Source organism: Pseudopipra pipra, chromosome 6 (genome assembly GCF_036250125.1).
Source record: "Pseudopipra pipra isolate bDixPip1 chromosome 6, bDixPip1.hap1, whole genome shotgun sequence".
In the NCBI taxonomy this organism is placed as follows: Eukaryota; Metazoa; Chordata; class Aves; order Passeriformes; family Pipridae; genus Pseudopipra; species Pseudopipra pipra.
The window spans coordinates 64,832,942-64,845,811 of NC_087554.1; the positions used below are offsets into that span (position 1 = coordinate 64,832,942).

Sequence of the window (12,870 nt, forward strand, 5' to 3'; positions counted from 1 at the left end):
AGTTTCCTGGAAAAAAACCCTCCAAGAGCCAGAATGCCCTCACTTGTTAGGAACAACCCAGCTTCCAGAATTCTGTGGAAAACTCCTTACCCACAGCACTGCAGCTGTGTGAGGTGGAGTCACCTGGGGATGGATGGATGGATGGATGGATCCCACTGTGCCTCCCCTGGGGGTCCCTGCCCACAGCAGCTGCTCCCCAGTGGAGGCTCAGCTGGATGTGAGAGGAGAAGCTGGGCACTGCCACAGCCCCCCTCCAGCACCCGGTCAGTGAACCCTGTGCTCTGCACTGACCGTGAAATCACATCAGCTCACAGCCACACACTCACACCACATCCAGCCCTCCTCAAGGATTTGCCTTCCCAGGGATTTCAGCTCTGTCTGTGAGGCTGATTCACTGCCCACAACCAAGAGGCCAACCCCCCCCCCCGTGGGGCTGAGCTTCACTCACTGCAACCACTGCTCGGAAAAAACCCTCTCCCGGGATGTTCCCACCCGCAGCTGCTCCTCCCTTTGCAAATTCCCAAAGGAGAACTCTGTAGGAACGGCAGGACTGTGGTCTGTGCTGTCAGGAGCACAGTCAGGACTTGCAGTCTGAGCTTCTGAAGCAATTCACAGTTCACTGTAACAGCAAGCTCAGCCCCCGGGCTGGGGTAACCAAAGCCAAGCCTGGGGGAAAAGTACTGACCAGAAACGGGGGAAAAAGGAGAGGGGGCAGATTAAGCATCACATCAGAGCCAACAGTCCCATCCCTAATCTCTGGCTTTTCCTGTGGGCACAACAGAGCACGGGAGAGGACTGTTTCCTACTGTTCTAAAACTCTAAATGCCCCGAGATTCCCCTTCTCTGCCTGCACACAAAGGGCCACAACACTCCTTTCACCTTCAATTTGTAATGAAAGGCAACTCCACACAGAGCCACGTGCCGCTGACACCCAGCTCCTGCTTTAATTGCCACCACCACCCCAGAGCGGGGCTGCTCATCCCCCTCACTGTCAGCCACGCTGCTCTCAGCAAGGGCAACGTTACACAGCTGAAAACTTCCAGCGCTGGACTTGGGTAACAAAATATCCCGTGGCTTTTGCACTAACTGGAATGAGTTTGGAATCATTTTATTCAGTTCAGAGACCTCCTGAATAAAACGAGAGATCTGTCTTTAAAGCACGGTTTGAAAGCAGTAAAATAAAATCAGGACAAAGGAGGACAAACGGGACATGCAGAGCAGTGGGGAAAATAAACGATGAAGAGAATAGCTGGGAAAGAGGGAATGAGTGAAAAAACACACATGACATAAAAGTTCTTTAAGTTCTGCACTGCTCAGACCCTACAGCACGTGGTGGGAGAAGCTAGGGAGCCGCAGGGCCGCCGAGGAAAGCGGCTGTGCGCAGGAAGCGGGTGTCCAGCCCTCCATCACGTATCTATTCTCCATCCATCCCTCCCTCCATCCCCCGGCGCTGGGCGGGCAGAGGCGGGCGCTCCCGCCCCCCAAATCCCTGGGCAGGGCGATCCCCGATAAAGCCGCGGGCGCTGGCAGCGGTGCCATCCCGGCTGAGCCATGGAGACGGGCGGGTGCCGCATGGGCGGCGCGGGGCCCGCCGCGATCACGCTGGAGGAGCTGGACGGGCTGGAGGAGAGCCCCGACTCGGCGTACCACAGCCACGGCAGCTCCCTGGAGGAGGAGGCGGCCGAGCGCACGGACGACGAGGAGCAGGAGCGGCTGCTGAGCTACTGGCAGAGCGTGGGCAGGGGGCACCAGGTGGACGTGCCCCGCGGTAAGCGGGATAAGCCGCTTAGGGAGCGGGAGGGAGCCGGGTGCTCCGGAGCGGGCGGGCGGGACAGCCCCGGAGAGCGGGCAGGGAGCGCGGCACACAGCACAGGGCACGGCCAGAGCACCCGCGGACTGCTGCAGCTCTGGGGCACCCCGGGTCTGGGACTCAGAGAGTAAAGCTTCGCCCGGGGCGATGCAGAGGTTCCCAGAGCTGTAGCGGCACCGGGGTGACCTGTTCGTACTAGAACGCAGCAAGGCGAGGTTGCAGTCCTAATTAAATATTGAATATTTGCTACCTGCAAAAGCATTCTTGTTTGGAATAGCTCCTGTCAGTGCTTCAAAGAAAGATGGTTGTATTTAAAGATGGCACAGAGTAAACAAGTAAAAGGATCAACTTTGCTTTTTTGACAGCGAGCCTCCCAGGCTCATCTTAGTCACAAATTGCTCATTTTCAATTTTAAGAAAGACTGGAGAATCTGAAAGACTGTAACAAGTCAGGTAACTCCAAACAAGCAGCAGAGTCACTGCAAACTCAGCTCAACCAGAAACTGTAACTGCTCAGAGAAGCAGAGAGATCTGAACCATCTCTGCTGTCCAGGTAACTCACCTTCCCCGAGGTGGGAACCAGAAAACCCTGAACAACAGACTGCTCTAGACACCACCAAAATGAAATCACTGCTATTTAAAAACTCTTCCTGTAATTCAGTGCAGCAAAGAGAGTCCAAGCTCCTTTTCAATTCATGCCTTGAAGTCTCATCTTAACTTAGTAGTGGTTTAACACTGAAAATTAACCTGCTAAAAGAAGGGTAAGATGACTCTGAACAGAGTTCTCTGCCTTGCCTTGTTCTCAGTGCCCTCAGAGGGGTCTCTGGATGCCCTGTGCCAGCAGTGCCATCCCATAGTTTCAACACACACTCCAGCAGCCCCGGGGTTGTGTCTGGAATCAGCACAGCAAATCCACAGGGCAGGAGGGAGGGGGAGAGGAGGGAGATCCCCATTTAACACCCCGAGTGCAGCGCCAACAGCTGGAGGCCAAAGGGCTCCTTTAGAGCAGCAGCAAACTCAGTTCCTTCCCACAGAATTCCCCAGTGGTGTGATACACAGTGAAACCCTGCACTGAAACTCCTAAGGTCCCCCAGGAAGGATACAGAGTCCAGGAAATATGTCCAAAGTAGCATTTGACCCCATTTCAGTTACTGTGTTAGAGAAGGGTTGCTCTGTGACACTCAGCAAATGTTACAAAAAGTAATACAGAGTAATAGAAGGTCTTTCTTCAGGTCCTGCCCAGGGCCAGGTGGAGGCAATGGAGGTGACTTTCCAGGAGGAGGAATCCCCCTGGCACTGGGAGAGGCCACCTCTCTTCACTCTGCTCCCTGTGACAGGGACAGCACCCAGGGAAGGGCTGGAGCTGTGCCAGGGAGGGTCAGGTTGGATCTCAGGACAAGGTTCTTCCCCCAGAGGGTGGTTGGCACTGCCCAGGCTGCCCAGGGCAGTGGGCACGGCCCCAAGGCTGCCAGAGCTCCAGGAGGGTTTGGATGATCCTCTGGGGCACAGGGGGGGATTGTTGGGGTGTCCTGGGCAGGGCCAGGGGTTGGACTGGATGGTCCTTGGGGTCACTGCAGCCCTGACTGCAGCAAACCCAGCTTTCCTGTCCCACTGCTCCCTGCCAGCCTGGCCCCAGCAAACCCAGCTTTCCTGTCCCACTGCTCCCTGCCAGCCTGGCCCCAGCAAACCCAGCTTTCCTGTCCCACTGCTCCCTGCCAGCCTGGCCCCGGGCAGGCAGAGCCCTCCACACCTGGGCAACAGGAGGCACAAATTCACCAGCTGAGGGACAAAACTCCCAGAAGGACTTTAATTAGTTGTAATCCCTATCCCGTGCATTCATATGGAGGGAAAAAATATAACCCACCCATTTATCAATAAAGTGATCTAAATATAGAGTTAACTTTTCTTGAGTCCTAAAATGCTTCCTAATTCTTGGAAAACTAAGTGCTGAAGGCTAATCTACTTTTTACTTTTTCCTCAGCCTCCAAAGAGATCAATTTTATATGTCAGTTATTAGTTACATTTTCAATGTTTCTCAATTACATACTTAAGAAAAATGTTTCAAATTATCTCTAATGTAGCTTCCTCACCTTTATTTTTTCCCTCTCATTTGTTTAAAGATCTTTACTGTTCCAAATAGTCTTAAAGCTAAAGCCCTGCACTGGATGTCAGGACATGGAGGTTTGATTCCCAGCTCAGCTACAGATTTACCAAGTGACCTCGGCCAAGTTAATTCTCCTGCATCTTAATTGTCCTCTTCCCTGAAACATGGATAATGCTCTCTTCCCCCATTATCCTGCCTTTTCCATTTAAGATCCTGAGGCACTTAAAACACCCAGGAAAAGAGCTCTTCCAGCTGGAATGTGTCCTTTTCCTGCATGTCCAGCACACACCATGAGGGAGCAGGGCAGAAATCCACACCCAGGCTTTCAAAGCACACAAAACTGAATTTCTAATCCTCTGTCAAAGCACACAAATGCCTTTATCATTCAGCTTTGGAAGGCAAGGGACCAAGTCCTCTGGAAGAGAGGCTTCCCATACCTCAGACTAACCTTATATCCACAGCCTCCAAGCCTGTCTGTCAGGGATCAACTCCTAAGCAGAGTTTATTTAGGAACTTCAGCCAGGATTGATGTCAGGGCAACCACAGTTGCAAATACACCTAATCCAACCACACTGAAATGGCTGAACTGTAGGAGAACAGAAGTTCTAGAAAATGCCAGTTTTATTCATGGAACTATCATTTATTTGCTCCTTTTATCCACTGGAGCTGGGCTGGAAACAGCAACAACACAGGCCTTGCACTCAACATATGTCCTGACTAATAATGCACTGAAACAGAGGGGTATCAAAGAGATGCATTTTACTTCTTTTAAGAACTATTAATACTTCTATTTTTATCTATATAGAGAGATACAGATAGATACAAAAAGTAAATGCAGAAACATCAAACTCTAAGGTAAAATTAGACATTAAACACCTGTAGGAAATGAGTGTCCACAGCAGTATTCCATTGAGCCTGTGACCAGGAGCAGCCAAGCCAATTTACCTCATGTGGATCCACAGGATTCCAACACCAGGAGAGTTACCAGAACTGGGAATGTCACCTGCACAGAGCCAGAAACTGGCCCAGAAAACTTGGGGAATTGCAAATATGAGGAATGGGAAAGGGAAACCTTTTCCTAAGGGTACAGAGGCAGGAGCCAGGGAACCTTTCCTAAGGGAAGTTCTTTCCTTTCCTAGTGAAGAGCAAACTAAACTGGTTCCAAAGTCCCCAGAGCTTGACTAAGAGAAGGAATCAACACATTTCAGTCTAATTTTTCAGTCTGAAGTGGGATCTGTGTCCTTGTGTTACAGACATGGCAGAGCCAATCCAGCAGCTGACCAGGAATAACAACCCCCAGGAGAGACAGACCATCCCCTTCACCCTGATCCAGCGCAAGGAAAAGGTACTGCTGCCCTCCCCAGCTGGGCTGGGCACCCACACCCCACTGCACACATATGGCTCCTTACCCGAGCCTTTGAACCACTCAGGATCTCCACAAATATGGCTCCTTATCAAACCCTCTTAACCAGTTAGGATTTCTAACACCCCAAGTGCAAAGCATTGTAACTGTTTAACTCATTTCATTTGGAACATCTCACCCCTTTAACAAGTGATTTTTCCTTTTTGTAAAGTAAAAACTCTCAGGCAACTCAGAAGATAGCCAAGAATTACAGCCTTTGTGACATTTTATAAGTGATTTAACAAAAAAAATCCCATGTTTTGACATTTGAAATAAAATGCCCATCTTCTTCATTTAAATTGGTTCTTTAAATCTGCTTCTTTGCACAGTCATGTGAATAAAACCTTAGCAAAGAGTACTTGAAAGAGATTAATATCTGAATTTCAAACCAAAGATGTACTTTTGTCTCACAGATCATTACCAAACAAAGCAGCAGTTTGCAAACCCATCTCCTCCTCTAATAAAAATCTGAAATGGATGGGAGCAAATTGCTTCCAGCTCAGGAAACGTGCCAACAAGGGTCTAACCTTAAATCAATAAACCCAGAAAACCTTTACTAACCACCTATGAAGACTTTTTGTCACATTTCTTGTAAATAATAAGTCACATTTATAAATATCATAATTGGAGCGTGTTTCATCTGAACAGTTTGGGACTCCTGACTGTTTTATGTTGTAATGAAAAGCAAATTCTCAGTACCTACTGTAACAAATGCAGCTAAAAAATAAGGTTGTTCAGTGTTAATTGCAAATAAATGGTTAATACAGTCCCAAGAAATGTCAGTTCCTTATTTTGAAGGAGAACTACCCAGAAATCTGCTGAAATAAGTTGTGGTCCAAGGTCAGCAGCGTATCCCTTCCTGTGTTTATACTGAATAAATGATTGGTATATGTTGATATACTGAGGAAGGAATGAAATTCATGTTCCTTTCAAGATCACCCTCCTGACAGCTGAGAAAAGGTGCAGCTGTTCTGGTGCTAAAGGTGTATTTGTTTGGGGGGGGGTTCTAGCTGCTGATATTGAAATCCTAAATCCTTGCCTTTGTGATTGCAGCTGGGAGACCTGCTCTATGAGAAAAGGCAGTATGGGAAGGCCAAGTGGGCCTGCATAAAAATGAAGGAGAAACAGTACGAGCAGAGCATCTGCCTGGGCTTCATGAAGCTCATGAGGTACATCTGTGAGCAGAACTCCTCAGGTAATGGGCACCACCATTCTGCACTGCACTTAGACAATCACATTTAGGCACTTAGTTCCCTAATTGGGGAGGTGCTTTTATTAGCTTTCCCAAATCCACCACCCTGGCTCTAGCCTTTCCAGAAGGATCACAGAAATCATGGAGTGGGTTGGGTTGGCAGGGACCTTAAAGCTCACCCAGTGCCACCCCCTGCCATGGGCAGGGACACCTTCCACTAGCCCAGGTTGCTCCAAGCCCCGTCCAGCCTGGCCTTGGACACTTCCAGGGGCAGCCACAGCTTCTGTGGGCAACCTGGGCCAGGGCCTCACTGCTGCTTCCAACTTGGAATACGTGGCCCCAGTGCCTAAAACATCCTGTTAGTAACCCCGGGGGGTTTATAGGACTCAGTGAGAGTTCAGCAGTCCAGCACAGCACATAAACACTCCTACAACACCCCGTGTCCCCCAGGGCTGTACCTGGGCATCACCATCCCCATCGTGACCATCGTGCACACCAACGAGTCGCAGTCGGCGATGACCCCGGCGGTGACAGTCGCCTACTACCTGCCCGAGGTGCTGCAGGACGAGCCCCCACACCCCTTCGACTCGGACATCAGCATCGAGGAGTGGCCTTCCACCATCGTCTACAGCAGGTCAGGCATGGTGGGCTCTGCTCTGGGAAACTGGGAAACGGGCAGCTCCCAATCTGGGCATGGCACGTCTTTTAAACCAAGTTATAAAAGGTAACAAGTGGCAAAACTTGTAAAAGCTGCCTGGAAATAATGGTTACCAATTTATAGGAGACAGGCTCTTCCCTCAGAGGGTGGTTGGCACTGCCCAGGCTGCCCAGGGCAGTGGGCACGGCCCCAAGGCTGCCAGAGCTCCAGGAGGGTTTGGACAACGCTCTGTGGGACGCGGGAGGATTGTTGGGGTGTCCTGGGCAGGGACTGAGGTTGGACTGGATGGTCCTTGTGGGTCCATTCCAACTTGGGATATTCCACGATCCCATGAATTAACTGGTATACTGATGCATCTGTAAATGTGTGATAAAACAGTATCAGGCTGTTCTGTGTAGTTGGGAGCAAAGCATCCGACATGGCAGGGACAAAGCTAAGATCTACCACAGCATCACTGGTGACACACAACCCAATCATTTAGAAGGCTCCAGAAAACCTGGACGTTACAAAGAACCTGACGTGAAGCTGATTGTTGCAGGAGCTTCAGGGGCATCACCAACGAAGACTCGATCATGAGAGAGATCAGCGTGCTGGCAGCCATCCTGGAGAGCCCCGAGCTGTGCCTGCAGGACACCTTCATCATCGCCGGCTACACCAACCCCGCCGCCGCCAACCGCCACAACGAGATCTGGTTCCTGCAGCGGCCCTGACCCGCCCGGGCTGCCCTGAGCTGCCTGTGCTGCCCTGCTCCCCCAGGCACAGCTCCCAGCTCACACACACACTAGTGCCCGACCCAGAGAGCTCAGCGACGGGGCTCTGAGCCCCTGTAGGGAGGCAATCCCCCAGCTCAGTCACCACACCCAGGTCACCCCAACACAGTCCCCTGTGTCACCTTGGACAGTCTCTACACAATTTTAATGAGGGTTTTAGCACTTTATAAGTTAGTTCACCTTATCTTTTGTTTACAAGATAAGGCAGGCAGAGACCTCTCCCCTCATCCACTTGCTGGCATCCCTAGACTGCTTGTGGCTTGGGATGGTCCCTGGGGAGACCCTGGAGCTCCTGCTCTGGGCACCCGGTGCTGCACAAAGACCCCGCTGGGGCAGGCAGTGGGAACACACCAAACCCACCTCAACATGCAGAAAAAGAATGTCCAGGTCGTAGTTCCTGAAGAGAACTACCAGATTTAGCCCCCTGGGATTGACCCAAGGAGTCAGAGTAGGCCAACGCCGACTGCTTTGGATGTCCTCATCCGTGACACAAATCCTAATGCTTACCTCACAAAGCACCCAACCAAAAGACTTTTAGTCTGGGGAAGAGACCAGAAAGGCACCACAGTCCTAATGCTCATTGAAGTTTCGATAGCAAAAGTTACAGGTTACCTTAATCCCACACTCCCAGGAATCCCATGACTGTCTCTGGCATTCCTAAATAGCCGCTGGTTATTTTTAACTCCAGTTTTCTGAACGCTTTTTTCTCACAACTTTGCTGGATGCTAAAACACTGCAGCGAGGTAATTAATCTGTTCAGTCCTTTTGCCACACCACTAATGTAATAACTGACACAGAATCACATTAAAAATCCCAGCTAGAAGTGACCTCTGCAGAGAGAAGGGCCAGGCAGAGCTGGCTGCTCTGGCTCTCACATGCCTGGAGTTCGAGCAGCTCCAGGGATGAGGAGTCCACAGCCCCTCTGGGCCCTGCTGCAGTTTGACCACCCTCACTGTGAGAATTTTTTCTTCCTAGTATCCAGCTTGTGGTTTCTTTTGCCCTTCACCCCCAGGATAATCCTGCAGGCAGACAGCTGCCACCTGGCAGAAGGGCTGAGAGCAGCATTCCCACTGTTTCACACAGCCCAAGGGCACCTACTGCACTTTAGAACTGGGGCAGCAAAGTTTTGCTCTCAAAAAATCCCTCCTGAATGTCTCCCCCTACTGATATGAAGGCAGAGTTTATGCTTAATAGAAGTGTCTTTTTATATAAAATTTATTGAGTATATCACCAGCATTATTTATTGATTGCAGGATTTGGGGTTTAAACAGAGCTTTTGTACTCTCTAATCACAACCTACAGACCAGCAACCAGAGCCAGTGGCTGCTAACTCCCAGCAGAGTGAAAAAATAACTCCAGGCATGGATTTATGGAGTACTTCTGGAAGAACCTGAAGCCTCCTGTTCCCACTGGCTCTAAGCTTAACCCAAAGCCTCTCCCTGAGCAGCAGGACCAGAGTGCAGCTGGCCCTGGCTTAAGTGGGACCAAGGTGCCCTCTGGTGCTTGCTGGGCATGGAGATTCCTTGGGACACAGCAAGGAGAGGGGGAAAATGGAAAAAGAAAATAAAAAGACAGAGAAAAGCCTTAGTTTTAACACAAACAAACCAACAGTCCTCGTGGGGAGGAAAAAAAAATCCCAGACCAACAAAAATGCAATGAAGGATCTCAGCCTGGGAAAAGGAAAATTAAAAAATGCCAGCCAGTATTAAATTAAAAGCTCTCAGCTAACAGAAAACAATAAAAAGGTTTTAAAAATTCAGTTGAATAGAGGGCCCAGGGAGGAAGGTTTTGTCCTCAACCCCCCCTGTCCCCCGCCAAGATTTTTAAAAGAGCAAATACAAATAATTTTTTCCTTTGGCAAGATTTTATGCCAAATTAAAGAGGTTTCTGCAATCTGATTGCTTTTGCCAGTCAGAGAAATTATCTTACTGCTTTGGCACAACAGATGCTGAACAGTCCTTGGAAGCAGTGAAATCCTCCCACCATACAGCACCAGTTTGTACACAGTCTACATTTGAAAGCTCTGCTGCAGAAAGCACTTGCTGTGTCTGGTGTCCCTTCCCATGGGCAGCCCAAGCCCTGCCGTGGCTCCTGGTCCTACAAACATCCTGTCCCTGAGACAGGAGCAGTGTCTGAGTGTGCTGATCTCCCACTGCAGCCAAGCCCTCCCCGCTGGTTCTGGCAGACTGTCAACTCCCACATAGTATTTATTTATTTTGACTCGTGTTAGATGGCTTCTGCTGCTGAGAAAAAACTACTTCACCTCCCGTTTGAAGATACACTTTATGGCTGTGGAACGTGGAACAGGGCTGTCACTGGCCCTCGTGAGCACAGGGACCAAGAATTCCAGCTTTGAACTGGCACACAACAAGGGTTATTTAGTTGTTACACCAGTGAATGCCAAGCAAACAGTACTATGACTCCAATTTCAAAACTTCATGTCAAGAATGATCACCTGGGAACAGGTATTTAGTTATCCATCCGTGGCTCTCCTCTGGAAGCCACTCATGGATTTCCATTTTTAATTTGAAGCTGATAGATTTCCACTGTCCAAAGGAGGTAATAAAACAGCATTCACCTCCATTTTTGGAAGATTAAACGATGTAGCCTTAACAGATGAGTGTTGTCCTGCATACTGTGTATTTTCCAAACAAGCATTAGTGCCTAAAATGTTTATTCCAGCTATTGTGATACTCAGGGCCTTGCTTACTGTATGTAAACACACATAAACAGAGTTTCTGTGGCGTTGGTGCACTGTGCTGTTTGACACTGTCCTTCATCCCCACTGACATGTCCTGTTACTGGTCCTGTCTGTCAGCATTAAGGATCCTGATTTCCTTGTGCAGAGCAGCCCTGGCTCTCACTCCTGGAGCAGGGAGGGAGCAGCAGGAGGCACAAGCTGCTGGGCTGATTTCACCACAGCCACCTCAGCCCCAGACTGGAAATGGTCACTTTGAGAAACTGAGGAACAGGAACCACTTCCCAAAGTGCTGAGGCCTCCAAGGCTAAGGCTTGGCTTGCCCAGACAACACAAACCATCCTTTCACACCCTCTGCCTTGGTACAAACTGTATTTTCTAAGAAAATCAGGAGCAATTCAAATGCAAATACCAGATCAAAGCAAGGAAACAGTAACCACTGAAGCCACAGTGCCAACTCAGGCAAGGTTTGTGCAGCCAAACAAATCTCAAGTGAAGCACCTCAAAATAAATCCCTGCACTCACCAGAGCACTCAGAGGCACCTGCAGTGATGCAAAACTACCTTTCAAGTTTCTTTTTAAAGCTTATGAGTGGACCTTCCTCATTTAAATAGCTCTCAGGTCACTGGTTTGAAAACAGCTGATGCACTCACAAGTTTGCCTTCCAGTGGTCTCCACATAACTACACCAAGACCATTAAAGTTTAAGCAAAACCATACTCTGAGGCCAACAGTCTGACACTAAATTAATCCCAGGGGTTTTTATGCCTCTCACCGAACACAGAGCACACGTTTTGAACTTTTCAAAGCTGTATCTTATGTAATACCATTTGCCTGAAAATCTCTTCCATATTTGAACATTAGATTGGTAAAAAAAAAAAAAGGGAAAAAAAAGAAAAAGGAAACAGCTCTCAGAATAATAAGAAAATAAAATCAACCAACCAAAAAAAAAAACCCCACAAACAAAACAAAACAAAAAAACCCAAACAAACAAACAAACAAAAGATCAAAAAAAAATCAAGGGAACTAATTACACTTACAGGTGACTTAAAACCCTAAAGAATATTCTCTAACATAGAAAATGTTTCAGAAAATCCACATACAGACTTCATAAGGCATTCCCAACATCTGAATACTTTAATCCTACTAAATTCAGCCAAATGCAGAAACCCTCAGTTTTAAGTCTGGTGCCAATTCTGCAAAGACTCCTGAAAAAGGATGAGGAAAGTAATTCCATTCTCAGTTTTTCACCTGAGCTTTTTAAGGTCACAGTGGAGTTGAGACCATGTTTTTTCTTTGCCTTGTGCTCAAAGCTACCTGCATAGGAAGGTGTTGCTTTTATAAGCTACAGCAAGTCTAGGCAGAGATATTCATGTATTTCCTGTCACTGGCCAGTGACCAGCAAATAACAAACAAACTCACCTGGATGTAAGTGTTCTGAATTCCTACCAGCTCTTCCCCAAGTGGCACCACGATTTTTTCCACCTGTCTCTCGTGAGAATAAGGCTGGATTTCTGGGGAATCCTCAGCACACACCTCTATCCGGGCGATCAGTAAGTTGGAGATAACCTGCTGCACAGCCTGGCACAGAGGCAAAAAAAGAAAAATTACTATTCCCACAGTTTAGCAGGGCTTGAATACATTGGTAAGGAAAAGCTACCCACTGCCCGTGATGGAAAACAAAAGACTCTCCCCTTAGACACCTCAAGCCAAGAGCCAAGACTGTAAATAAATTCAGTTTTGATGTGGAACTGTAACATACTTCAGTACCTTGCAGTGTTCAAACTGGTATTAAACACAGTCTCTACTCCAATTTGATTATGTGAAGCACAGAAGTGGGGTTGGCTCACCTTGGTGTCACTGCCTGGTGTGGCACTCAGGGCCAGGATCCGAAACTGGCTCGTGTATTTGCTCAGCTCCCTCACAACCTGCCAACAGGGAACTTGCTGTTAATACCTTCAAAGGAGATTCTTTCCTTACACAAACTATATCAAGGAAAATACCCACCAAGAAGGAAAAGCTTAACGAAACACTCTGAAAATATTCAATCACAGAATTGTGGTACAGTTTGGGTGGGAAGGGACATTAAAGATCACCCATTCCACCCCTGCTGTGAGCAGGAACACCTTCCACTAGCCCAAGTTGCTCCAAGCCTCGTGCAACCTGCACTGGAGCACTTCCAGGGATGGGATATCCTGGAAGTGTACCAAGAACAACCCTGGTAAATTATGAAATGAT

General features: G+C 48.5%; 2 protein-coding genes across 10 annotated transcripts in view; one reads left to right on the forward strand and one right to left on the reverse strand.

Annotated features, from left to right (window-relative positions):
* Positions 1-12,870, reverse strand: part of FANCM (FA complementation group M) — a 52,472-nt gene that overhangs the window by 37,463 nt on the left and 2,139 nt on the right. For all 9 annotated transcript variants that reach the window (XR_010431603.1, XR_010431602.1, XM_064659705.1 and 6 more), the window contains exons 3-4: positions 12,483-12,560; positions 12,055-12,213 (exon numbers count right to left, since the gene is read on the reverse strand). Coding sequence is in view for 7 of the 9 variants with exons in the window: in XM_064659705.1 (XP_064515775.1) it covers positions 12,055-12,213; positions 12,483-12,560 (237 nt within the window). In the remaining 2 variants the exon portion in view is untranslated. The remainder of the gene's footprint in view (positions 1-12,054; positions 12,214-12,482; positions 12,561-12,870) is intronic.
* LOC135416508 (heme-binding protein 1-like) lies at positions 1,524-10,680 on the forward strand. Its single transcript, XM_064659729.1, has 5 exons — positions 1,524-1,768; positions 5,167-5,258; positions 6,369-6,510; positions 6,958-7,141; positions 7,704-10,680. Exons 1-5 carry the CDS (start codon positions 1,552-1,554, stop codon positions 7,873-7,875), a joined length of 807 nt encoding a protein of 268 aa, XP_064515799.1. The 5' UTR covers positions 1,524-1,551; the 3' UTR covers positions 7,876-10,680.